This window comes from Rattus norvegicus, chromosome 11 (assembly GCF_021556685.1).
Source record: "Rattus norvegicus strain SHRSP/BbbUtx chromosome 11, alternate assembly SHRSP_T2T, whole genome shotgun sequence".
Lineage (NCBI taxonomy): Eukaryota > Metazoa > Chordata > Mammalia > Rodentia > Muridae > Rattus > Rattus norvegicus.
Window position 1 is genome coordinate 80,728,223 of NC_141544.1, and position 27,998 is coordinate 80,756,220.

Below are 27,998 nucleotides of genomic sequence, written 5' to 3' on the forward strand. Positions count from 1 at the left end.
TGGCATACCTGGTGTCGTCCCTACCCACCACATATACCAGGCCTGGTGGCACACACCTGTAATCCTTTCACCAGTGACGTGGAGACAGCACTGGTGAGGCAGAGGCAGGAAGAGCAGGTCATCTGCTGTGTAAGAAATTCAAAGCTGGCCGGAGGATATGTGGGCCTCACTGCTGTGAGCCTCCCAACACAAGAAAGGACACTATCTACCAAAGACATTTTATTATATCATTGGCTTCCACAATGAACAGTCAAGAACAAATAATAACAAATAAAAATACCCTTCAAGAAGACCGGACATCAGACAGACACAAAGGCACAATAAACATTTAAGAAGACAGATGATGGGTGTATCTATCCTGTGTGTGCGCACGTGGTTGTGTGTGTGTGTGTGTGTGTGTGTGTGTGTGTGTGTGTGTGTGTACATGTTGGTGGCCACTGCTAAGCTTCCATTATGGAGCAGGCTGAGGCCCAGTGAAGCGTCATTGAGTGGACAACACCCGGCCCCTCTGACAGAGTCCTAGACAGAATGCCTGTGCTGTCACAGTGGCTTCACACTGACTCCTGCTTTTATGGGTTTCTCGGGATCTATGTCTTGGTGATGGCGGCGCCCGAGAGCACCCATTTGCTGCCTGAGGAGGGACTTCATCAAGGGAGAAGATGCTACCTGCTACCTTCTCCCTCCCTCAGCCTCCCAGCATAGCTTCCTTGGTCTCTCTCTACTACCTGTGCTCATGTTTTTCCTCCCTGCTTTTCCTACCAACTAACATGTCAAAGACTTGAACGTTCCCACAGAAGATAGAGCTAGTCCAAGCCTCCTTATTCTCATCTGAAGGTACCTGGGTCCCCACAGTCCTCCTGAGAAAGCTGGGAGATGTTTCTGTCTCTTGCCTGTCTCCTTGGAGTGAGGCCCTATCACAGGCAGCTGACTGTTCAAGGGTAGCCAGAGTCCAGAGCTCAGGAGTGGCACTGCTCAGGGATGAGCTATGAGGGTGCTCCCTCTGGATTGGAAACACTAACCGTTGGCCCACCAGGAAAGAAAATCCCCACACCAATCCCCGCTGTAGTGTTCTGTACTAACTGGAGAAAATCAACTCTTACAAAGAAAGGCTCATAGTGTCCATGTGCATTTAATTTGATAGTTGTATCTTCAGCAAGCTGCGTTCTTCACACAGGTTGAAGCAAACGGAGCAGAGGAACGCTGGAGGTCAAACCTTTGTCTCTGTCCATTTCTCCTTGTCCTTAAGATCACCATGTGAGCTGGGCTAGGGAAGGTTCCAAATTCTTATCATTCTATATAGGAGAGAGAGAGAGAGAAACAGAAACAAGGCTTAGAAAAGATTTCCAGACAGCAATAGGAGACAACAGATCTGTCAGTTATTTCAATACTTTGTCTTCTCCATCTTTCCCCCTATTCTCCCTTCTGTCTGTATGTCTGTCTGTTTGAGGCAGGATCTTTAGAGCCTAACCTGAAACTGTAAGCCTCACTAAACTCTTCTACATGTTGTAGTCTTGGTCATGGATGAAGTAACTGACACCTGGCCTCAGATGTGCGGTCCTCAGCTTCAGCCTCTCCAGATGCTGCCTGGGTTTCGCTGCTGTTGGTGTTCTCAATCACGTTTGTTTTGTTTTGTTTTTATGTGCCAGGGTCTCAAGATGTTGCTTCAGTTGGGCTAGCCTGGAAGCCACATGTAGCCCAGGCTAGCCTGAAACTTTTTTTTAAAGGTTTATTTATTTATTATATATAAGTACACTGTTGCTGTCTTCAGACACACCAGAAGAGGGCAACAGATCCCATTACAGATGGTTGTGAGCCACCATGTGGTTGCTGGGATTTGAACTCAGGACCTCTGGAAGAGCAGTCAGTGCTCTTAACCACTAAGCCATCTCTCCAGCCCTAGCCTGAAACTTACATAGAGATCTGTTTGTCTTTTTTTCCTGAGTGCTAGTACTAAAGGCATGTGCCACCATATCCAGCCTGGTTTTTGTTTGTTTTGTTTCAATGTTTAAATTGTTTTTCTTAAGCCATATTTTAAGACCCTTTTCTGTCTCTTTTGTATTTGATTCATTCATTGGTGTGTGTGTGTGTGTGTGTGTGTGTGTGTGTGTGTGTGTGTGTGTACGTGTTCATGTAGGTGTATGTGCTTGTATGCAATATATGTGTGGAGGTTAAGCGTTTATGGAACTGGGGGTCTGCACTTAGGTCTCCTTGCTTGTACTGACTGAGCCATCTTTAAGTTTTTCTCCCTTTTAAACAAATTGTCTCTATACCCTCTTCCCTTCCTACCTCTTCCCTGGCTCCTTCTCCTCTTCCTTCCCTGTACCTCAGTCCTTTGTCAGTCCTCTCTAGAGCCACTTCTCACCAGCCCAATCCTCCCTAGGGAAACACAATGTTTCCAGTTAGACTCCCTTTTCTCTTTTGGAAGGTTGAAAGGTTGAAACAGACTGCTTGGCAGGACTGATGTAAGGCTATCTATCATCTATCTATCTATCATCTATCTATCTATCTATCTATCTATCTATCTATCATCTATCTATCTAGTATATATGTATGTGTGTATATCTAAAAATGTATAAATTATGTAATATATATAATTTTATTGTATGTGCATGAGTGTTTTGTCTGCATGTATGTCTGTGTATGCCTGTTGCCTGTGAGGGCATAGTCACGGAAGTGGATATTTAGTTTAATTTAATTTCGTTTTAATTTTGGTATTATAAACTGTCTGTAGGGCCTCATAATGTTTATTTAATTACCATGTTAGTAATGTAAAGTGTTGAATTTCATCCTGTACTTTTGTTCTTAAGTCTCCTCGTCTATTATCTGCCCCACTATCAAATCATTTTCTTTGCTTTTGAGACAGCATCTTACTGAGTTTTCCAGGCTGGCTAAGATTCCTTTTGTAGCTCAGGTGGGCCCTGAACTTGCTATCTCCTTGCATCTTTAGTAACTATTATGATTGGCCCTGGTTAGAAGTGGGTGATTTACTTATTTGCCCATTTATCATATTTATATACTCGGGAGGGAGAATACACAACGTCACACCGTGCATGTGGAGGCCGGAGAACGGTTTGTGGGAATCCTGGAGTTTGTGTTTGGGTCCTGGGACTGAGCTCAGCTCATCAGACACAGAGGCAAGTACCTTTTCCAGCTGAGCGACCTTCCTAGCCAGGAAGCGGGTAAGTTAGAGCCCCTCCAGGATGCTAAGACTGAGCTACTCTGTTTTATAAAAGAGGAAATAAAAGCCTTGAGAGATTCGGAGACAGGGCTGATGTCATGTAGATGGCCATTAGTGCTAGGGACCAAGTAGAGGCTGAGGCTGTGGCTGGAACCTCTTTGCTTATAGTTTTTAAAAGATTTACTTCTTTTGTGTGTACGAGTGTTTTCCTTGTATTTATGTGTGCATACCATGTGCATGCCTGGAACAAAGAGGTCACAGGACCCACCGGACCTAGAGTTGGGGATGGTTATGCATCGTCATGTGAGTGAGTGCCGGGAACAGGCCCCAGGTCCTCTGTAAGAGCCACCTCTCCCGTCTTGCTTCTCTCCTCAGCCTGGGCATCACATTCTGCCAAGCCAGAGGCTGCACTCACCTAGTAGTCAGGGCGAGGCATGCTTCGGTGGTTTGCGTAGGGATTAGAGGTCTGACTCGGGACCCCTGTTTTGACTTTGGGGAAGATGCTGGTGTCTGCTCCGAAGTTGGAGAAGCCGGTTGGCCTCATTCGCAGGTTATGAAAGTCATCCTCAATCAGATTCTGCTCTTCTCCACTCTTCTTTTTGTTCTTTGACCTATAATCAATAAATTTAATTAGGACTTAGGGACAGCAACAAAATTTCTTAAGGGATTTTTTTTTTTTTTTTGAGACAGGCTTCACTATGGCTGTCTTGGAACTCACTATGTAGACTAGGCTGGCCTTGAACTCACAAAAATCCTCCTGCACCTGCCTCCTGACTGCTGGAATCAAAGGTGTGTGCTACCCCCACCCAGGTCCACATTAGCATTAAGTGTGCTTTTCAGCTAGTTATGGAACTAAGAGAAGTGAAAAGGAAACCGGGACATGAGCTGCATAAATGTTTACAGAAACATCTCAAGAGATTGACATGAGCTTAGCAAAGGAACAAGCAGGCTGAGGACATGGCTTTGCTGCTGAAGAACTTGCCACAGAAGTATGAGGACCAGGGTGTGATCCTCCCCGCCCCGACAGGGGTCCCTGGAGTAAGCTGGGTAGCCAAAGTAGCCAGATCTCCTGGTGCAACTGAGAGACCCTGCCTCAGCTAATACAGGAGGCTACAACAGAGGAAGCTGTCTAGGATCAAGCCTGGGCCTCCATATTTTACTCTCATGCATAGTACCCACACTGGTATATCTGTGTTTATACAAATAGACAGAAACCACACATACACACACACACACACACACACATACACACACACACACATACACACACAGTGAGGAGAAAGGAGAGATAGACTTGGCAAGATGAGAGGGCCAGTTGGGGACACTTCAAGGGTCTCTACTATCAGAATTGTAAGCCAAATGTAAGCCTTTGTATCCACAGAGGCATCGTCATATCTCAACTCTGATTATAAATCTCTCGTCTTCCTGCCCATGTTCCACTCTCCAGATCAAGAGGGTAGGGACAGTTATATGTATGACACAGGCCACTCCCGCCACCCCAGGGCTTCAGTCACATCGGGACTATCATTTGATGTGTTATATAGTCAGCTCAGCTTACTCTGGGGATCCTGCCTTTGACCTTCTTGCCAGGAGTAGCAAAGTTTCTTCTTCCCTGTGATCTGATCAAGGAGGCACAATTTCATGCTGTGTTCCCAAGAACCTTGACTCTGTGACTTGGACTTGGGCTAAAAGCCTAGCTCTGCAGTAGGGATGGAGGAGCCATGCTATGAAGCTGTCACAAGGCCACCCAATTCTTTAACTCTGGTCCCTGGAGGGCCAGGATAGTCAGCCAGCTACCCTAAGAAAAGAAGACATAGGCTTGCTCCCAAACCAGAGATGTTCCCGCCTCTCTTCCTAGAAGCGAGAGAGCTAGATATTGTGGGGTTCAACCAGCCATGTGGGAAGAGTTAACATCAAACATATTGCACACCTTAAATGCATACAATTAAAAAAATGAGAATTGGGTTGGGGATTTAGCTCAGCGGTAGAGCGCTTGCCTAGTGAGCACAAGGCCCTGGGTTCGGTCCCCAGCTCCGAAAAAAAGAAAAAAGAAGAAAAAAAATGAGAATTACCAGTAGTGCATGACTTTAATACTAGCACTCGGGCAGTAGATCTCTGTGAGTTTGAGGCCAGCCTGGTCTACAGAACAAGTTCTAGGACAGTAAGGGCTACACACGGAGAAACCTTGTCTCAAAAAAAAACAAAAACAGAAACAAACAAAACAAAACAAGAACTGAATACAGTTCTTCTACAGTTACAGTGGGAAAAGGTCTGAGCTAAATGTTAGGATAACAGTAGCTGCTTTTCCCAGAGTGAATCCCACTGTCACTTGTAGAAGGAAAAAAGGTCGCAGTATTCTCTGGCTGGCTGCTGGGAGAGCTGTAGCATTGCTAAATATTGCTGAATGACTAAAGGGAGCACATTTCCCTTCCCTTAAGAAACAGACAGCACCAGGGGCTGGGGATTTAGCTCAGTGGTAGAGCGCTTACCTAGGAAGCGCAAGGCCCTGGGTTCGGTCCCCAGCTCCGAAAAAAAAGAACCAAAAAAAAAAAAAAAAGAAAAGAAACAGACAGCACCAAGCTGAACAAGAGCCTCAAAGAGATGGGCGAGCTTCCTACTTTAAAACCCAGGGTTTCAGGCTGGGGATTTAGCTCAGTGGTAGAGCACTTACCTAGGAACCCTGGGTTCGGTCCCCAGCTCCGAAAAAAAGAACCACAAAAAAAAAAAAAAAAAAAAAACAAACCCAGGGTTTCTTGCAGAATTTTCTTTAGAACCCTATTGAGGATGCTTTGACTGTCAGAGTCCTAGGTAGGGGATTGGTTTGAGGGAAGTTAATCTGAAAACATCAGTGGAATTAAATACATGTTTGTTGTTTGTTTGTTTGTTTGTTTGTTTGTAGAGTATCTCATAGAGCTGAGGCTGGCCTGAAAATCTCTATGTAACCAATGATGACCTGGAACTTGTGAGCCTCCTGCCTTTATATCCTGAGCTGGGAAGACACCTGGTTTATGCTGTGCAGGAGAACAAATGTAGGTCTCCATGCAGGCTATGTAAGCACTCTACCAGCTGAGCCCCAATCCCAGCCCTCGATTTTGTATTTGTAAGGCAGACTGTCATATAGTCAAGGCTGGCCTCAAACTTGCTATACAGCTTAGGATATCCCTAAACTCTTAATCCTCCTGCTTCCACCTTCCAAGTACTGAGTTTATAGATATGCACAGTTAGGCATAACTTGAGTTAAAAAGTGCTAACGGAAAGTTGCTTTTCTGTTGTTTGAGATAGGACAGCATAGCCCTAGCTGTCCTAGAACTCACTATGTAGATCAGGCTGGTCTTGAACACATAGAGATCTGCCTGGCTCTGCCTCCCAAGTGCTGGGATCAGAGGCATGCAGTACCACACGGGGCCTAGGGAAGAGTTGTTTAATGCTATAAAAAACTGATTATTGGGTCTGATTGATGTGAAACAATTTGAACAAAAAAATTTTAATCATAAAGTACACTTAACCATCTACATAATATCACTTAAAAAGATAGAATTAAGTAAAGGTCATTGAACGGTGGTATTCAATGGGCAAGAACATATACTGTTCTTGGAGAGAGTCTGAGCTCAGGGTACAGCACCCAGGTTGGGTAGCTTGCAACTGGCTATAACTCCAGCACTAGGGTATCCGACACTCTTTTCTGGAGTCCTTGGACACCTTCTCTCACATACACTTACATATTATATATTATGTATAATAAATATATAACTTAGTACATATAAATATATTATTTTATTCATTATTTATATTTATAATATCATTATTTATGTTATATAGAAATATGTTATATGCAAATATATTATTATATATAAATATAAAAGAAACTTGGGGTTGGGGATTTAGCTCAGTGGTAGAGCGCTTGCCTAGGAAGCGCAAGGCCCTGGGTTCGGTCCCCAGCTCCGAAAAAACGAACCAAAAAAAAAAATATAAAAGAAACTTAAATAATTTTCTTTCTTTTTAAAGGATTTATTTTTATGATTTTTTTCTCAAAGTATTTTATATATAATATATAAATAATAACTATAATGTGTTAAAATATAAATAATGCATATATCAATATATTATACCTATTACATTATTATAGATACCACAAATATTATTTTATATATTATATTACATTTATATCATATATTATATATTATAATGTTTATATAATAATATATGATATATACTAATATATTTATGTTATATACATACTAGCTATGATGTAATATAAATATAATAATTACAATAGAATTTATATAATAAATATATTGTTTCCTCTTTCTCATCCATGAGTGTCTAGGACATCTGGAGCAGTGTATTTAGTGGCGTCTATCCACCCCCATACCTCATGGAGACGATAAAAACAATTAGCAAGATGAGGATGAAAGCTCCAGCAATGGTTCCCACAATGGTGAGGATCAGCTGAAATTCTGAAAGGGAAAAGACAGAAAAGAGCCCTGGTTAGTTTTAACTGGCAACAAGGCACAACTTGGAAGAGAGTCTTAATGGGGCATTATCTAAATCTGTTGAGCTGGGGTTGGGGATTTAGCTCAGCGGTAGAGCGCTTGCCTAGCGAGCACAAGGCCCTGGGTTCGGTCCCCAGCTCCGGAAAAAATAAATAAATAAATAAATAAATAAATAAATAAATCTGTTGAGCTGGTGGCATACGTCTGGGTCAGGGGTTGTCTTGACTGTTAATTGATACAGGAAGACCCAGCCCATTGTGGGGAGCACCATTCCCTGAGCAGGGATTTGAACAGTAGGAGAGAAGAGAGCTGCTGAGAGCAAGAGAGCAGGAAGCAAGGATCCCCGTGTTCCTTCTCTTTTTGCTCTTGACTGTGGGTGCAATGTTTGAGTGCCTGCCTTGATTTCCTCAAAATAATAGACTGTAACCTGAATTATAAACCAAACAAAAAGCCCCCAGCCCCCCACGCTCGGGGTTTCTCTGTGTAGCTTTTGGCTGTCCTGGAGCTCACTCTGTAGACCAGGCTGGCCTCGAAATCACAGAGATCCGCCTGCCTCTGCCTCCCACGTGCTGGGATTAAAGGCGTGAGCCACCACTCCTCAGCTAGCTTTCTCTCTTATATTGCTTTTGGCCGGAGTATTGGTCTCAGCAGCAGAAATGAAACTAGAACAAACGGCCTTCGGTGAGTGGGTCCTGCTACCTACTGCACGGAGGCTGTGTTCCCAGTGGCTCCCATTGTGAGCTCCATCAGGTTCTTGTCTCTCAGCCCCGCAGAGGCAGGCGGGGCAGCTGCTCATCTCTGTTGCCACCCTCTCCTTGTCCTCATGCCCTAAGCACGTCTGCAGCACACAATCATCGCAGACACAAAGGAGACTGATGGGGTCATGGTCTTCCTGGGCTTTGCGGGATGGAATCTCAGCTGAGGTCTCTCATCTCTCTCTCCATCTCTCCTACCTCTGCCTGCTCCCCAAAGTACCCCCTTTTCATAAGCTAGGGGGTCTAGACGCAGGTTAAACATGTCACCAGTAGAGGGGGCAGGTAATGGCTTACTAGGGACAAGTCTGTTAATGTCTACACTCTCTTTTTTTTTAACTTTAAAAAAAATTTATTTATTATAAATTTTTATACATGTACAGTATTCTCTCTGCATGTATGCCTGAAGGCCAGAAGAGGGCACCAGATCCCATTACAGATGGTTGTGAACCACCATGTGGTTGCTGGGAATTGAACTCAGGACCTCTTGAAGACCAGTCAGTGCTCTTAACCACTGAGCCATCTCTCCAGCCCCATGTCTACACTCTTTATCTACCCCAGATAAGGGCTTTTATTATATAGCCCAGGATCACCTTAAACTCATGGCAGTCCTCCTGTCTCAATACACTAAGAATACAGACATCCACCACTATGCCTGGCTGCTGTGGGCTCTTGAAATATGACCATAAGATGGCCTGTAAACGTAACATACAAACCAGTTCCCAGCACAGCCTGAAAAGCATTAGAAAACCCACTAATATGAGTGATGGTGGCACAGGCCTTTAGTCTAGTACTCAAGAGGCAGAGGGAGGTGAATCTCTGAGTTTGAGGTCAGCCTGGTACAGGAGTGAGTTTCAGGCCACCCAGGTTACATAGTAAGACCCTGTCTCCAAAATGAATGAATGAAATTTGATAAAACCTGCTTAACAATTTAAGTGCCTGTTTTCTAAACTGTTCACCAATACGCATCATTTTTGAACATTTTGAACATACCATCTATAATATAGAATTTGTGTATATGACTGAGGATTCCTTTCTCTGGTCCTACGTTGGTTCAGAGCCACCTTCTCACCCCTGGGTCTGAGTCCTGTTATTTCTAACACAGGTGAATGTGGGCTGGAGGGCCCAGAAGACAAACTTGAAGCTGAGTTTTTCTCTCAGTGAATTCAGGAAGCCTTTGGTAAAGTGGGCAGGACTCTGGATATAGTCTAAGTGTGTTTCTTGGATGTTTAGGAGATTAGGGTGTCTATACTCACGGTCTTTGCAATCCATCCCGCTGTAGCCAAAAGGACACCTGGAACACATTCACAGTAGTAAGCCACATTAAAGAGCCTCTTTAATTCTCACCCCAATTTCCATTTCTCCCTTCTCATCTGCCTTTCATTCTGTCCTTCCTTGTTCTTTCAACCATCTTCTTTATGCTAGCATTTTCTCAAAAGAACATCTTCCACCGGGTTCTGCAAGGTGAGGTGCACCCAATCCAGTGTGGCCTTATTTGCTGCAGGCTGAACATAACTGCCTCTGAACTTGAGGAAGGCTTGGCCATTCAGGTAAAAGCATGGAGTAGATGGACCCTCTCAAGGGCCTGTACCATTCATTCAGGTTTGTTTCTTCATTTTGTAATAGGCCTAACATGTTTCTAACTGTTGCACCATAGGTTTACCTACTGGTGTTCTAGGAATACAGAATGCTCAAACACTCTTGGATGGGTATTGACGAGATGACTCAGGGATTAAGGGCACTGGCTGCTCTCCCAGAGGTCCTGAGTTCAAATCCCAGCACCCACATGGTGGCTCACAACCATCTGTAATGGGATCTGATGCCCTCTTCTGGCATGTAGGTATACATGCAGATAAAGCACTCATACACATAAAGTAAATAAATATATCTTTTAAAAAAAAAAAACCTTCTTGGATGGTGATGACACAGAGATGCGCTGTACCTGCCAACCCATGCCAGCTTCCTGACACTCAACTCGCACATGTACTGCAAGCTTTGGCCTAGCTATGTTGTGACAAGATAAAGATGAAGTGATTTCTTACTCTTCACATTTCCCGTTCGCCTTCCGGTAGCCTGCCATGCACCCACACTCCATCGCTCCATTATCCTTCTTTAAGCATAGCTGCTTCTCCTCTGCACTGCAGGGCTCAGAACATGTTGGAGCTTTGAAACAGAGTGATTTCTAGGTCATTTCCAGAAACAATCTCTTAGGAAGGAGGAGGAGAAGGAGGAGGGGGAGGAGGAGGAGGAAGAGGAAGAGGAGGAGGAGAAGAAGGAGAAGGAGAAGGAGAAGGAGAAGGAGAAGAAAGAGGAGGAGAAGAAGAAGAAGAAGAGGAGGAGGAGAAAAGAAAAATGTGTGTGGTGTGTGTGGTATGTGAGAAGAAGAAGAGGAGGAAGAGGAGGAGGAGAAGGATGAGGAGGAGGATGAGGAGGAGGAGAAAAGTGTGTGGTGTATGTGTGTGGTATATGTGGTGTGTGTAGTGTATAGTGTATGTGGGTTGTGTGTGTAGTGTGTAGTATGTGTGTGTATGTGTGTGTGTGTGTCTGTGTCTGTGTGTGTATAGTGTATAGTATGTGTGTGTGCGTGTGTGTGTGCATGTGTGTGTGTAGTGTGTGTGTGTGTGTAGTGTGTGTGTGTGTGTGTGTGTGGTGCAGAGCATATGCCACAGGACTTATGTAGAAGTCACAAGACAAATTACTTTATGGGCAGAGTCAGCTCTCTCAGGTAAACTGAGTAAACTGGGGTTGCCAGGCTTGCTCTGCAAGTGTCTTTGCTGGTTGAGTCATTTCACCACCCCAGAGACGATCTCTTTAACCCCGAGGTGACGTGTAACAGATTACACTTTTGTGCCTCGTTTTTTTCTAAGTAATATAAGGATGTACCCTTTGTGAAGCTGACCATGGTCACCACACCAACTGTTACCCAGATCCTAGGCTAAAGTCAAAATATACATGGAAACTCAAAGCAGCCATGATTGTCTTTGGAAAATACTAGAGGGTGGAATAAGAGTGGGAAGAAAGTTTGGAAGCAGCTGTAAAACTTACCAACACAAAAAGGAACCTGCGGGTTCAGTCTCTCCAGCCCAGGTTTGCACGTGCATTGTAAACCATTCCGGCAAACATTGCTGCCACTCTTCACACAGCCATAATAATCACACCGATCTTGTTCTGTGGGAGACATACATACAAAAAACACCAAATTAAAAAAAGCACATTGAGGAAGCCCAGACAGATAATTCATGACAGCATTTCACCCCTTCTCTATGCAATCATTCAGTTATTTGAGTTTTCTGGGTCCACAATTCCTTCACCTATAAAATGGTGCTCAGAAGTCTTGTTTCCATGTCTGCTGTGAGAAAAGAAGGAGCTAATGTAAATGACAGCACCCACACACCCACACAACATTATCTTGTTCATCTGTAGATCAGTGACATTTAAAAGTTAGGCTACGGACACTGAAAGTTTTTAGTTTTCGTTTGTTTGTTTTGGTTTCGGTTTTTCAAGGCAGGGTTTCTCTGTGTAGCTCTAGCTGTCCTAGAACTCACTCTGTAGAGCAGGCTGGAGCTCAGAGATCCAGCCTGAGTTTCTGAGTGCTGGGATTAAAGGTGTGTACCACTACACTCGGCTTTTGACACCATTTTAAATTTGTTTAATTTTACAGTGTGTGTGTGTGTGTGTGTGTGTGTGTGTGTGTGTTATGCCATGTGTGTATGTTCCCACAGAGGCCAGGAGAGAGTGACAGATTCTCTGGAGCTGCAGTTAAAGGCATTTGTTAAGCACCTGGTTGCTCAATTCAAGCCCCAGTTCAGTTTTTACAATTAAACAAGTGTTCTTAACCACTGACCATCTCTCCAGCCCCTAGCTTTTATTCCTAGGCTAGAGAATCTTCTGGAAGATGCTAAGCAGGAATTTGCTATGAGAGAACAAACAGCCTTTAAAGAATGCTAGTCTGGGTAAGGATTGCAAGTGCTGGGGTGAGAAGGTGAATCTGAGAAGGGACTGGAACAGAGGGTAGGAGTTAGACAAGTGGTATTAAAGTGGTCTAAAGAGACCCAGCTGTAACTAACCCACTGCAGCTTGAAAATACTTCTGTCTTAGTCAGGGTTTCTACTGCTGTGATGAAAACTGTGACCAAAGAGCAAATGGAGGAGGATAGGGTTTATTTGACTTATACTTCCACATCACAATTCATTATCAAAGGAAGTCAGGACAGAAATGCAAGCAGGGCAGAAACCTGGAGAAACCGTCAGAGCTGATGCAGAGGTCATGGAGGACTGTTACTTCCCCTGGTTTGCTCAGCTTGCCTTCTTATAGAACCCAGGGCCGCCAGCCCAGGGATGGCCCTGCCTGCAGTGGGCTAGGCCTTCCCCCATCAATCACTGATTATGCTAGAAGTTTGCCTACAGCCTGATCTTAAGGAGGCATTGTCTCTGTTGAGGTTTCCTCCTCTCAGGTGACTCTAGCTTGGATCAAGTTTGACATAAAATTAGCCAGCACAACCTTCGATTCAAAATCTAGAGAAAGAGAATACATTTTTGTGGCAAAACCTGAAGAGCAGTAGTAAAACATGGCCTCCTCTGCGTGCTGAGGCATTGGCTTTCGTCTGGGGCAGTTTGCTTTGGTTATCTCTAGATGTCAGCTTAGGGTACTAGGTTAATCCACTTAACCACACATGACCGGTTTCAGAATGGAGCAAGGTGTTAGAGAGATGGTCCAAAAAGCACTTTTCAGAGCTGACACTGACTAGGTTCAGCTCTGAAAACAAGGGATTATAAGTGAAGCAATTACTCAGGAGAGTAGAAATGAGGAAACTGCAGCTGGAGGGGGAGTGTCCCCAAGATTATCCTGAGAAACAGGTAAGTTATTCTTAGCTGACGGTTACCTGTGCTCAGTGCCCATGCTGATTTCTTCATGTGTGTGCTAAGTCCTATCTAGCCCCAAACAAAGCAGAGCCTGGCACACAGGGGCCACTGCTACTCTAGACAAAATTTGGAGCCCAAGAAGAAATACATCAGTGGATAGCAGTGGTAGGCCTCATAGGAGAGCTTTGTCTCAGCATATTTCTGCTCTAGGTCCTAAAACATGATGCACGGTAAGAAAGAATCTTTGTAAAGCCCCAAAGAAAGAGAAAAGGTGTTGGGAAACTCTAAGTGAATGTATTCATGCTTTGAAAAACAGAACTCAGGGGTAGAGGAGATGGCTCAGTCGAAAAAGTGCTGTTGTCCAAGCACGAGAACCCGAGTTCAATCTCAAGCAACCATGGAAAAAAAAGGCAGGCATGGTGGCGCCCACTTGTAACTCTAGCTCTTGGGAAGTAGAGATGGGGGGACCTTGGGGTCCACTGGCCAGCCAGCCTAACCTAATCAGTAAGATCAGAGATATGTGAGGTGAGACCCTGCTTTAAAAAAATAGACTTCTGGGGACTGGAGAGATGGCTCAGCGGTTAAGAGCACCGACTGCTCTTCCAGAGGTCCTGAGTTCAATTCCCAGCAACCACATGGTGGCTCACAACCATCTGTAAAGAGATCCGATGTCCTCTTCTGGTGTGTCTGAAGACAGCTACAGTGTACTTATATATAATAAATGAATAAATCTTTAAAAAAAATGTAGACTTCTGAGAGGTGGCTCAGTGTGGAACACCTGATTAGCATTCAGGGGATCCTAGGTTTAATCCCCAGCCTCAGGGAGATGACCAAAACTCAGATGGCTCCTGAGGGACACCACCTGCAGAGACTGACTTCCAGATTACACACACACACACACACACACACACACACACACAGAGGGACAGAGAGGGAGAGACATTAAAAAATAACTAAATGATAAATTAAAAATCCTGAAAATGAATAATAATTTAACTAAGTAATAAATTAAAATATTAAAAAAATAACTAAGTTAATAAATTAACTAAATAAAGTCATTTTAAAAAGAGGAATTTGGAACTGGGCAGAGGTGGTGTAAACCTTTAATCCCAGCATTCAGGTGGCACAAGCAGGCTGTCTCTGAGTTCAAGGCCAGTCTGGTTTAGAGAATAAATCCCAGGATAGCCTGGGCCACACACACACACACACACACACACACACACACACACACACACACACAGAGGCTGGGGGTTGGAAATGGCAATCAATCTCTTGACTTGAAAGTTAGATCTTTAGGCAAACTTGAAATAAAATCACTTAGTACTTACGGAAATAGCGTTCCACATTGTTATCCGTCTTAACTGCCTCCTTGATCACAGAAGCTACACTCTCTTCATCCTCCTTTGTGTTTTCTCCAAACATATTTACTACTGATACATAGACTGTCTGCGTAGCAGCACGCATCACAGATCTTGATGACATTAAAGAGTCTTTGCTAAAAGAGAAATTAGAGGTGCCGATGGATAAATCAAACTGGGTAGTCCACAAATAGTATCTGAACCTCCCTGATACCCAAGTCCGCTGGGTACACTCCATCCAGCCCTGAGCCATTGTCCTGTCTCCACAGCTGTAGACCACATACGGAGGCCCGGGGGTGGGGTGGGGAATTCACTGTCAAATTTTCAACCTGCTGGCTTCTATTGGATGTGTGCTCAGAGAAAGCTATAATGAAAACAATTTTTTTTTTTTTTGGTTCTTTTTTTCGGAGCTGGGGACCGAACCCAGGGCCTTGCGCTTCCTAGGTAAGCGCTCTACCACTGAGCTAAATCCCCAGCCCCCGAAAACAATTTTTTTTAGATTTATTTATTTATTTTATGTATGTGAGTACACTGTAGCTGTCTTCACACACCAGAAGAGGGCATCAGATCTCATTACAGATGGTTGTGAGCCACCATGTGGTTGCTGGGATTTGAACTCAGGACCTCTGGAAGAGCAGTCAGTGCTCTTAAACACTGAGCCATCTTTCCAGCCCATGAAAACAATTTTTTAAAGACTTATTTATTTATTTTATGTATGTGAGTCTGCCATAGCTGTCTTCAGACACACCAGAAGAGGGCATCGGATCCCATTACAGATGGTTGTGGACCAACATGTGGTTGCTGGGAATTGAACTCAGGACCTCTGGTAGAGCAATCAGGTGCTCTTAACTGCTGAGCCATCTCTCCAGCCCCCGAACAACACTCTTTTGGAAGGTACTAGGAGTTCTCAAACCAGGTATGGTTGGCAACCAAAAGATCCAACCAAACTGATCCATACGATAACTTGGTCCATGTGAACAAGATGGTGGGCAACCATCAAGAGCTTCCCTTTTCAGGCCACAGCCTGCTTGGTCTGGCTAGAGTCAGTAGGATTTTAGAGCACTGAGTCACATGGCTCCCTCTGCAGTGATCTGGCTAGCCACCTCTTCTTTTGTATGTGTGTGTGTGTGTGTGTGTGTGTGTGTGTGTGTGTGTGTGTGTGTGTGTGTACATGCGTGCATACAGAGGCCTGAGACAGGCATGGACTGTCAGTTGCTTTCCACCTTAATATTATTTTTAGTTGTTCAGTCTATAAGTGTATTTGAGTGTGTTGTATTTGTTTTTGTCCTGGATCAGGAAGCAGTTTTGAGCATAGTAGCCAGTTGACCTCTCATTGTCGCCTAAGTTCTCCTGTTGTCCCCTAAAGTAGCCTTTATCCTTGATGACATTAGCAAACCCCATCCTGGAACACCGTGGCCCTTCGTAGACCTGCAGGCCCACCCGTGAAGGGGTAGGGATAGTCTACCTTAGGAGACTGAGTCTCTCAGTGAACTTGGAGCTCACCAATTGGACTAGGTGGGCTGGCCAGTGAGCTCCAAGAATCCCATTGTCTCCATCCCCCAAGTACTGGGCCACTGAGTGAGGCTCTTTATATAGGGACTGGGGGTCCAAACTCAGTTTCTTGTTCTTGTGGGGCAAGCATTTTACCAACTGAGCCACTTCCCCGGCCCCACGGCTATTTCTTCTTGACTTATCACTTAAGACAAGACAGCTTGTGACATGGGAACTCAAGAAGAACAGAAGTGAAGGGAAAACATGCGGCCTCCAAAGAACCTCACCGGTCCAAAGCCAACTTACCTCACTTTAAGAATCACAGTCTGTCCATAGTCAGTCTTCTTAAACGTGTTTTCAAACTGTGGAGGGAAACAGATGTGATAACAAGGAGAACACATTTAAATTATATCCTGGGTTTAAACAGCTCTTCTTTTTTTTTTTTCCCTCTCTCCCTCCATTCCTTCCCCTTTTCCTCCCTCCCCACTTCCTTACTTCTTCCTCCCTCCCTCGTTCTCTCTCCCTTCTTATATCAGGATGGGAGGCAGCAAAAGGAGAATCATTCAGTAGCTTGGAAAATACAAAGTGTGGCAGAAACAAGAGACCATGTCCCAGCAAGGTGGAAGGAAAGCCAACCCCTGAATGTTATCTTTGGACAATAATATATATATATATGGGGACTGGAGAGATGGCTCAGTGGTTAAGAGCACTGACTGCCCTTCTAGAGATCTTAAGTTCAATTCCCAGTAACTACATGGTGGCTCACAACCTTCCGATGCCCTCTTCTGGTGTGTCTGAAGACAGCTACAGTGTACTCAAATACATAAAATAAACAATTCTTTAAAAAAGAAGAACAATAGCATAAAAATGTTCTCTAAAACCAAATTTAAAAAAACACTCTGTGAAACTGTAAGAATGACCACCTTCTGGACTCTCCTGACTGAGTTCGGGTGTCTAAACACTGGCTGGCTGAATACTACAGAGAGTTTCCTAGCTCCCCATGCCCCGACACACACACACACACCCCCACCCCATGGGATGGTTTTGAGACAGGGTTTCTTGGTGTAGCCTTCGCTGTCCTGGAACTCACTCTGTGGACCTGGAACGCAAGAGTTCCACCTGCTCTGCCTTCTGCTGGGATTAAAGGTCTGCGTTACCACACCCAGCAAAATAATTTATTTCAAAAGACACTGTTAGAACTCTTCCTCTTTTAAAACCACACCGATAGCGTCTATAACAGGCAGGTCTGGAGTAGTGTCTTTCTGGACACTTTCTGCGGGCTTTCTTCTGGAGGCATAGCTGGCTGCTCTGTCTCAGGTGTACAACTATACGGAGGCCCAAGAATCCCTGGGGAAGAATCCCTGCCCACCAGGAGGGGTACATTTCTTTTTTTTTTTTTTTTTTTTGGTTCTTTTTTTTCGGAGCTGGGGACCGAACCCAGGGCCTTGCGCTTCCTAGGTAAGCGCTCTACCACTGAGCTAAATCCCCAGCCCCAAGGGGTACATTTCACTTGGCCAACAAAAAGCACAATTGTGTCATGTTGCCACATGAAGACCAGCCCCACGCTTTGCTGAGAAGGAAGAGACTTCATAGACGAGAGAGTGGGAAAATACTTACAAACTTAACAACACTGCTGTGCAAAGTTTGATAGTTCACAGAGTTTTTATCTTCCAAGTCAGTTGTTTCATTTACGCTCATGCCAATCTCTCCAGGGAATGTCGTTCCTGGAAATCAGGCAAACCCTCTTTGAATTATTTAATGTCAATAGGGCCATTGCAATTTTGTGTCTAAAGTGTGCTACTTTTCTTCTTTTTTTTCCCCTCTCTTTCTTTTCCTTTCCACTTCCCCACTTTAAACATGGTCTCACTGTGTAGTCCTGTCCACAGGCTGATCTGGAACTGCATTTGTAGACTGGGCTGACCTCAAATGTCTCCCAAGTGTTGGAATTAAAGGCATGTGCCACTGTCTCTGGCTTGTTTTTTTATTCTTGAACTTAGTGCATGCTATTTAAAATGGAAAGACTTTAGGGGAGGGCATCATTTACATAGAGCAGATACCCAGAAATCAGATTATTAGTGCTAAAAATGCAAACTTTGGGGGACATACCTCTAACTATTGTAGGCAACATAGTCCATCTGCTTCCTATACAACTGGCCTGTTGTAGCAAGAAAAGTAATTTTCCACTTATAAGGCAGAACAAAAAATATCAATTTAAACTATTGGTTCTTACCTGTCCTAATGCTGTGACCCTTGAATACAGTTCCTCATGTTGTGGTGATCCCCAACCACAAAATTATTTCTGTTGCTACCTCATAACTGTAATTTCGCAACTGTTATAAGTTATAATGTAAAAATCCATATTTTTCTGGTGGTCTTAGGTGGTCCCTGTGTCTTAGCGCCCCCCAGGAGGAGAACCAAAGCAAGCAGGCTTTGGGGTCCGTAGCACTGGGTGACCTAACCCAGCTTACACTGAGGCACTTTCTAAGTCCATTTCTGGAGCTCTGACAGCTCAGGTCAAACTCCCAGCCTGCTCTCTTCTTCTGCCTCAGTGTCCCACGGTTGCAGTTGTACGCTGTTAGGCAAGTTCTTATTTGGTAGTCAGTTTCCAGGGGACCCGGCAGCACTTGCTGTCTAGCACATTCCGAAGCAGCGGAGGGAAGGTTCAGCCCACACCAGACCTCCAGTCTAGCTTACAAATCTGCCTTACTCTAGCCCCCACTTCCCCAGGATTGGCTAGAACAAGAGCAGACCCTTCCCTGGTCTTCCTTGTCTTCAGATTTTCTTCTGCCCCTTTTTACTATTGTTTGAAATCTCTGTAAATCCCACTTCAGATATAAGAGACACAGGGCCCTGCCTTGTTTACCCTTTGCAGCTTACCTTTCACACATGACGAAGAATTGTTGTAGTAGTAGCCTTCTAAACACAAGCAGAAGTAGCTGTCATACAGCTTGACACAAGAAGCAGGTGATTTACAGGGTTTAGAGTTGCAAGGATCATTGGAACCTGAGACGGAGGAGAAAGATATTACAAATCCAAAGAACTCAGCCATTAACTCCTGGCGAGTCTCATTCCCTTTTTACATCCTCCTTCTGGAACTACTTGCTTTTGTTTTGAGGCACAGTCTCACCCTGGCTGCCCTGCAACTCTCTATGCAGACCAGGCTGGCCTCGAACTCACAGAGATCTGCCTGCCTCTGCCTCCCAAGTGTTGGGATCAAAGGTGTGCATCACCATACCTGGCCTCCAGTCCCTGATCATATGACTTTATACTGCGTCTTTAGAAGACCTGGAAACACTGTGTTCGCTTCCGTCTATGGAGAAGACTGATGCTATGGTTTGGGGGCTGAGTGTTTGCTGATTGCTACCAATCTGCTTTTACAGATCCCTGCTTGAAGAAAAAAATAGAATCTTTCTACTTGTGAGGAGAGGAGGCTCTTCAGATCTTCAGGGCATCAGTGCCCGCTCCCAAACACCAAGTAAGGCTCCCCAAACCCTTTGCAAATAAAGCAGCCTTTGACAGAATAGTGTGGCAGGACACAAGAAGTTCCAGGGGGGAACTAGATGTCATATTCTGAGGAGCAGAGCTGTCCCACGTCCATGAAGAAAAGGAGAGAAAGCCAGGCAATGGTAGCACACGCCTTTAATCCTGGCCTTTAGGAGGTGGACATTGTTGGATCTCTGGGAGTTTGAGATCAGCTTGGTCTATAGAGTAAGTTTCAGGCCAGCTTGGGCTATGGAAGGAGACTCTTGTCTCAAAAGAAATAAAGAACCAAGGAGGAAAGGGAACAATTAAGAAGAAAAAGAATGCGGATTGACCCGGTGAACTTCCTCCCACTGTTTAGCACCCCATGAAATCAGGTACAATTAGGGTAGAATGCCCCGTCAGCCCAGTAGTAGCTTTCTAGGGGGAGCAGCAAGGATGGACACACTGCACCCTTGACTCTGCAGGGGAGGATTCAGAATAAAGAAAAGTTATACTCTGACCTAGATTCCTGGGCTGGACACTCATGGCTCAGGCCCTATTGTTGGGACACTGGTGAGACTGAAGGAGGGACTTTCCATAGGTGAGCACACGATGACCTTGGTTGGCCTGCCATCCTTCCTTCCTTTTTGCAGTACTGGGGATTGAACCCAGGTCCCCGTGCATGCTAGGTAAGTGCCCTACCACTGAGCTATAGCCTCAGCCACTGGTTTATCATTTTCTTCATCTCCACAAATTCTGGAGATTTTTTTTTCCAAAAGATCTTTTGTTCCTTTGTTTGTTGTTTGGCTTGGTTTTCCAAGACAGGGTCTCTCTGGGTGGCCCTGGCTGTCCTGGAACTTGCTCTGTAGCAGGAGGCTGGCCTCGAATCCAGAGATCTGCCTGCCTCTGTCCCCTGAGGACACATGCCACTTGACCCGGTTTGAAAGGCTAGTTTTAAGATATAGAATGTATACCGTGCTCCCCTGAGATGAGGAAGCAGATGTACTTGTTGCATTTGCTTAGGTTAGGGGGACACAAGGAACTGGCAGTAGCGGCTGCTTCCAGGGTTCTCTAAGGGTCACAGGGTTTAGGGGAAAAGGATATTCGTTTTAACTGCACACCCTTTTGTCCTGCTTAAGCTTCACTGACACAGCCATGGGCCTAATGTGTTTTTGTTTGATTGGATTTTTTTAATTAAAAGAACTCTTTCATTTCTTTGCTCAGTGTGAGGTGGATGGATGGGCACACTGTGTAGGTCCTGGGGATCAAACTCCAGCACATCAGCTGTGCCATCTCACTGGCTCCTCTTTTCAACTTTTCAGGCAGGGTTTCCGATAGCCCAGGCTGGCCTCAAACTTATTACATAGCCAAGGGCAGCCTCAAACACTTGATCCTCCTGTCTCAACCTTCCAAGCCCTGGGACTACATGTGTGCTACCATACCAGAAATGTCAGGTATGTTAAGTAAACTAAATGGCTTTAAAAAAAAAAGATTCGGCCCCATAGCAAAGAGAAATAGGATGCAGGGTCTCTCTGGGGACAGCAAACAAGCAACTCCGGACATCAGGACATCAGGACATGTTTTCTTTCTAGAAAGGAAGGGCAAACTCAGGAGGGTGATTGGTGGAGGAATGAATACATCACAGGATGTTAGAGATGGAAGGGATTTGAGCATCACTCCTTAGTTATAAAGGATTGATTGATCGATTGATTGATTGGTTGATTGAGAAAGGATTTCTCTGTGAAGTCTTGGCTGTCCTGAAACTTGCTCTATAGATCAGGTTGGCCTGAACTCAGAGATCCACCTGCTTCTACCTCCTCAGTGCTGGGATTAAAGGCATTCGCTGCCACCACCAACATTGATTCCAAGGTCTTAAGTAAGTTCATTGAAGCCAAGAGAGAAGCAATTTGCCTCATGCTAGCCAGCATGAGGAGGTCATGAAGGACTGCTGTGGAGGAAGCAGAGAAAGCCTAGAGACGCTCCCGTTCCTAAGACCACCACAGCTGTCCACATGGCTGAGTTCTATTTACTGATTTAACTGACTTCTTAGATCTGCCAAGGAAAACTTGGATAGTGATCAGAAGTGTAGGGAGACACAAACTTATCTCTTTGGGCAAGTCACTGTTCTTTTCTGGGCCTCAGTTTCTTTTTCTGAGAATGACACGATATATTTGAAGTCTAAATTCTAAAGTCTGAGGAGTCCTCTAGGTCAGTGCTTGGTAAATTATGGCCCAGGAGCTGTAACTAACCAACCTTTTATTTATTTATTTTTTTTTCCGGAGCTGGGGACCGAACCCAGGGCCTTGCACTTCCTAGGCAAGCGCTCTACCACTGAGCTAAATCCCCGGCCCCTAGTTTTATAAATAAATTTTTATTGGGATATAGCCAAGTTCATTCCTCAGAAGTTAACAGTTTCAACAGAGACCGTGTGTTGCCCACAAAGCCTAAAATATACACTATCTGTTTTTCTCTGATAAACTTTGCTGACACTCATTCTGGATCAAGCTTAGAGGACCTCATCAAGTGGTTTAGTATCATTGGCTTATGACCAATCACACTCTGGCCCTGGTCAGCCAACAGCTATTTGAGGACAGTCATTGTTTAGCTTCTTAACCCTTGGGCCCAAAATCAAAGGCTTGACTTAGTTTAGGAATTGTGATCAGCCACCATCCTGACTGATTCCAGGGTAGAGCTGATTTCTTCCTTGAGGATCAAGGTGGCTGACAAGCCAGTGCTTAGTCTAACCTGTATTTTTTGAGAACCCAAAGCTACTTCCGGCTCTCCCATGGGTAGCTCTCACAAAGACTAAACTTGTAAGAACATCTTCCACAGTTGGCAAGTAGCTTAAGCCACAGGAGGGGAAAGAACATAACTGAGGGCTCACTGAGGGGTTCCTCCAACAAGGACTGAACTTTTTTTTCCCCTAGCCATTCCCCTTCCTCACCATAAGGAACTGACACATCACAGCCCTCGGTGCTGTGCACCCTGGTGAAACGACTTTCAGGGACCACTTTTACCTGTGATACTGCTGCTAGTCACTGTGGGAGAGCTGGCACCACCAGGAGGCTGAGTTGCCCCAGAGGTCTGAGATGAACTACCGGTGGGCTTAGTCGGTGCTGTGGCAGGAGAGCTGGCACCACCAGAAGGCTGAGTTGCCGCAGAGGTCTGAGGTGAGCCACCGGTGGGCTTAGTCGGTGTTGTGGCGGGAGAGCTGGCACCACCAGAAGGCTGAGTTGCCGCAGAGGTCTGAGGTGAGCCACCGGTGGGCTTAGTCGGTGTTGTGGCAGGAGAGCTGGCACCACCAGAAGGCTGAGTTGCCGCAGAGGTCTGAGGTGAACCACCGGTGGGCTTAGTCGGTGTTGTGGCGGGAGAGCTGGCACCACCAGGAGGCTGAGCTGCCCCAGAGGTCTGAGGTGAACCACCGGTGGGCTTAGTCGGTGTTGTGGCGGGAGAGCTGGCACCACCAGGAGGCTGAGTTGCCGCAGAGGTCTGAGGTGAGCCACCGGTGGGCTTAGTCGGTGTTGTGGCGGGAGAGCTGGCACCACCAGGAGGCTGAGTTGCCGCAGAGGTCTGAGGTGAGCCACCGGTGGGCTTAGTCGGTGTTGTGGCGGGAGAGCTGGCACCACCAGGAGGCTGAGCTGCCCCAGAGGTCTGAGGTGAACCACCGGTGGGCTTAGTTGGTGTTGTGGCGGGAGAGCTGGCACCACCAGGAGGCTGAGCTGCCCCAGAGGTCTGAGGTGAGCCACCGGTGGGCTTAGTCGGTGTTGTGGCGGGAGAGCTGGCACCACCAGGAGGCTGAGCTGCCCCAGAGGTCTGAGGGGCACCACCAGACGACTGAGTCAGTCCTGTGGTGGGAGAATTAGTGCTGTTAGTCACCGTGGAAGAGCTAGTACCACCAGGAAACTGATTTGTCCCAGCTAGCTGAGGTGAATTACCATTGGTCTGAATTGTACCAGACTTGTTGTCAGACTTGGTTGTCACAGAGGACAGACTTGAACTATTTGTGGTCTCATTGGCTAAATTCTCGGGTGGACCATCATATTTGAGGCTGTTGTGATTTTGGTTAAGGGAACAAGGAAGCCAAATGTCAGAGGAGGGTGTGTTAGATAAATAGTAGCAATTACCGTTAATTCTAATCAAAACTCAACTTGGGATTTTCTGGGAAAACGAATATATATGATTATGCTAAAAGTGGAAACACATGGTTACTTCTAAGCATAGCAAAATAAAAAATAAACAGACAAAAATGAGAAGTATTATTGAAAACTACGACACCTAATGCAGCTTAACAATGCTTGCGGAGGGCTGAGCGTAGAGCTATGGTGATGACATTTATGAAGAGTATCAAGTCGGGAGTGCTGGGATATTCCCGTGGAAGCAAGCCTGGGCTACATGAGGCTGTGCCATAAAAAAAATGAAAATGGAAACAGAAAACACTGAGATACGTATATGAACTTTGGAGACAGAGGCAAGATGCTCAGGACTTCAAGGTCATTCTTTGCTACCTATCAAGCTCAAGGCTAGCCTGAGATACAGGAGACACTATCTCAACTTACAAAAAAAAAAAAAAGAGAGAGAGATTAGTACCAAGAAGTAGCAAAATTTAAATCTATTTTTGGGAAACCATGTTTAATAAATTCTCAGGAAATTCAGAGGAAGACAATTGAAAGTGCCAGAAGGTGGCGCTGTTACCACCAGGAAGTGGTTTCTTCGGGGCTTCCATTGTCCATATTGGGGCAGTTTCCTCTGTTGAGGGGACCTTAGAAGGTGGCCTTAAAAGAATAATTACATAGAAACACCTCATTGAGTGCTGATGATAGTCGTTCCACGTTTTTGTTTTGTTTTGGTTTTTTTGAGCCAGGTTTTGCTATGCAGTCTAGCTGGCCTCAAATTCATAATCTTTTTGAGTGCTGGGCCAGTTTTTTTTTTTTTTTTTTTTCTGGTGCATTTCTCTAGACACATCTACTTTGAGAGAATAAGATAAATAAATGGTCCTTGTCTTAAAGACTCTGACAGACATCAAAGCTGCATTCACTGCTCCTAGAACTCCCCAGGAAGCCTGGAAGACTGCCCTTTAGTCACCCATTTAGTGACCCATTTCCTGGAACCCCTCTTGTCTCTAAGAAGAGACATTGACAACTGGTTATACAAATTATGAAACGAAAATCTTTGTAGAGAGGAAGCCATTCATAAGCCTTGTGATACAGAATGTTAATTTCACTCTGATTCCCCCCTGGCCTGGTCAGATCCGCCAGGCAAGGCCTGGTTCTTCACCTTGGACAGGGTTTGACAGTTAGTAGCTCAGATGGGACAAAGAGATAAGCAATTATTCTTCCCATGGCCAGGAAAAACAGTCACTAGCTGGCCAGTCATGTGGCCCACTACCGCACGTCTCCTGGGACTTTCTCATTTATCAAGGGCTTACCCTATGCCTGATGCGACCCTGTGAGGCAGACATGAATGTCCACATGTGAAGAGCTCGTGGACATTGCTTAAGACTACTTGTCCATGACACTGCTTTAACTATGACTTTGCCAGAGGCCTGTGGAGAGGCGTGCATGAGCCTATGGCGGGCGGTCAGAAGAGGGTACTGGATCCCATACAACTGGAGGTCCAGTTGGGAGGTGAGCCCAGGTCCTCTACAAGTACTGTGAACTCTCTTAGCCACTGAGGCACCTCTTCAGTCCCAGCGCCCATCTTCCTGTTCCCTCAGATCTGAGAGCTGCTTTCTAGCCAACACAACAGTAACAGCCCTACAGCTACAGAGCATCTATAGGGTGCCAACTATTGGCTTACATGAGAAGAAAAAAATGTTCCCTCTGTGGGCTCTTTTCTGGAGAACACTCCAGGGCCACCATCTATCCACAGTATATGCTACCTAATGCTAGCTGAGAGCCATAATAAAATGCTTCTGACAGACAGAAGTCCTTGATAATAAGGGATGTTGGCTCCCACTCGATGCCATGGGAGAGGGCAGCCCTAGTGCTTAGGGAAAGCAAATGGTTCCTGATGAGGGGGCTTAGGATGTCATCTGAGCATGTCCTCATTGTCCAGGAAGTGCTTATGACGTTTCTAGGTGGGACAGGCGGAAGGTGTACCAGATCCACTTCCTGTCCTCAACTGCTAAGATGGACATAGAATTCGAGCTTGACACGGCAGCTGCACCCACTCGCCAAACTCTACTAGAGATTCCGTAGGAATGGAAAATGTGTTTTCTTCAAAAACAAACCTGTCCGCTGTAGTCTACGTGACAGTAGGCTGCTGGGGTGGGGCAGGTACTCCCTTCCTTTACATGCATTTCTGGGTGGCCTGAACATCTCACACCCAGTCTGCATTACTAAAACAACATATGCCCACAAGAGCAAACACAAATGTTTAAATACTGGGTCCAATGGCAGATGCAACACTAAGTACCCAAGGTGAATATCGACTGGCTTCCTGCCATGGGCTGCCTCTATGATCACGTAGGGAGAAACTACAGCTAGTAATTGACTACACCATATTTGGATCCCTGCCTGCCTCGCTTTGAAGTGTGGAGCCTGCCCCTGTACCCTGCTGGGGGAATTCTCTGGCCCAAGACTCCTTTCTCCACCTCTAAGGTACCTTGAGGTCCACGACTATGGGTCTCTAACTTCTAGCCACTTTCCCAAGCCTTCTCAGCAAAGCATTCCCTTCTCAGTACCCTTATGTCTTACAGAAGGCATTTCTTCACGGTGACTCCTGAAAGTCACATAAATCTTATCTATTCTTGTTGGGACCTGAAGGCTTGACCACAGCACATGCCCCAGGCTTAGCAGGGGAGATCTGGTGAGGCCTACCCTCCTGTTAGGACAGCTCCTCTCCGACAATCTTAAAACCAGATTTTTTTTTTTCTATTCTTTTTTTCGGAGCTGGGGATCGAACCCAGGGCCTTGCGCTTGCTAGGCAAGCGCTCTACCACTGAGCCAAATCCCCAACCCCAAAACCAGATTTAAAAAAAAAAAAAAATCTTGGGCCAGGGAATAGCTCAATAAGAGAAGAAAGAAGCTTGCTGACAGGGCTGACCTGACCGCCTGTGTTCAATCCCACTCATCCAATGGGAGGAGAGACACCAGTTCTCCTCTGATCTCACATGTGTGGTAATTAAATGTAGTAACAATTTTCAAAAACTCATATCTTGCCATGTATGTTAGCTTATACCCATAACCCAGCACTCAAAGGCAGTTGGATCAGAGTTCATCTACTGTACATAGAATTCAGTTTAGCATGAGACTCTGTCCCCCAAACAAAGCAAAACAAATGGTCCTTTACATTGAACTCAATTTCTCTCCCCCTTTCCACCGCCTCAAATACCTTATTCCTTTTTTTGTATCCGGCTTTCAGACCTGGATTTCTCTCAGACGGGTGGGCAAATTCCTTACCTACTGAAACCCAAATAATCTCTCCCCAGTCCAGAAGAACACTTGTATGAAGTCTAATCCTCACTGGGATTGCTCCTTTCGGCCAGCAATCTCCAGTTTCAAGTGTCGGTTGAAACAGACACATTCCCCCACCCATGCAGGCCTGGCTCTCCAATGATCACGGAACAGATCCAGCTTGATACCTCATCCTTGAAATACTGAGTCAAACTTTATCAAATTTCAGGCAAACCTCTGCACTGCTGTGTCCCAATGACAGCCAGACACTTCTTTTGCTCTTGCTGTCTTTGGGGGTCACAGATGAAAACGTCAGAGTCTCTGAACTGAGCTACACAAGAAATGGTCCCAAGTCCAGACTTATTCAGTAGCTGTAAGAAGTCGTAGGGTCAAGCCTGCTGTTTGTAGTTCAGAGACCACGATGCCAACTCAAGTCACCACGTTACAGAAACAACCACAAAACAACAAAAAGAAATTTCTTACCCGAGGTCCCCAAAAGGAGACAGAGAAAGAGAAGCAGGAAGCCTTTCATGTTAGCTGCTTTTGCTTGATAATCCAAGGAGGAAATGGGTCCTCTCCTTAGCTGCCGGGAGTTTTAACTGTCTTTCGGGTCCAAAGTCTACTCATTAACTGATATAGGCAAAGGCAATTCGTTGTTGGATTGGGTCATATGGCACAGGCTGCTTCTAGCCTCAGAGATAGGTCACTTGAGCCCAGCTTCAGGACGATTACCTTGTCTCAAAGTCCAGGACAATTCAAGAATTCTGAGTTCTCTTTAGAAATCCTTGCAAGGTTAAAGGTGAGTGCATCCAGTTAATCTCTCTATATCTTGGAAATGGCAGACCTATCACCTCTCCAGAGCCTACTGTCTCTTTAAACACTCAGTAATCTAGACGTGAATGATTGTCTTACCTCCAACCCCTTCTTAACTGTTCTGTTTTTAAATGACAACTTACTTATTTTGAGTGTGCACACCACAATGCTCATGTGGATGCCAGAGGATGACAG

At 45.3% G+C, this 27,998-nt stretch overlaps 1 protein-coding gene across 2 annotated transcripts; it reads right to left on the minus strand.

The window, feature by feature from the left end:
- Positions 1–206: 206 nt before the first annotated feature.
- Positions 207–27,705, minus strand: Muc13 (mucin 13, cell surface associated). 2 transcript variants are annotated; one of them, XM_087575414.1, is made up of 12 exons: positions 27,474–27,705; positions 22,614–23,441; positions 19,012–19,137; positions 17,752–17,858; positions 16,441–16,496; positions 14,614–14,780; positions 11,469–11,591; positions 10,466–10,586; positions 9,680–9,717; positions 7,551–7,635; positions 3,594–3,789; positions 207–1,292 (listed from the first exon to the last, which is right to left on the minus strand). In XM_087575414.1, exons 1-11 carry the CDS (start codon positions 27,520–27,522, stop codon positions 3,594–3,596), a joined length of 1,896 nt encoding a protein of 631 aa, XP_087431540.1. In that variant the 5' UTR covers positions 27,523–27,705; the 3' UTR covers positions 207–1,292.
- Between the last annotated feature and the right edge of the window lie 293 nt (positions 27,706–27,998).

Bases quoted from the DNA above. Each gene is read 5' to 3' on its own strand.
- Muc13 (XM_087575414.1), bottom strand. From the start codon at position 27,522: ATGAAAGGCTTCCTGCTTCTCTTTCTCTGTCTCCTTTTGGGGACCTCG. The intron at 16,497-17,751 runs GTAAGTATTTTC...TTCCCTCCACAG, and splicing joins ACAGCAGTGTTGTTAAGTTT to TTTGAAAACACGTTTAAGAA. The intron at 9,718-10,465 runs GTAAGAAATCAC...AATGTGTTCCAG, and splicing joins GCGAACGGGAAATGTGAAGA to GTGTCCTTTTGGCTACAGCG.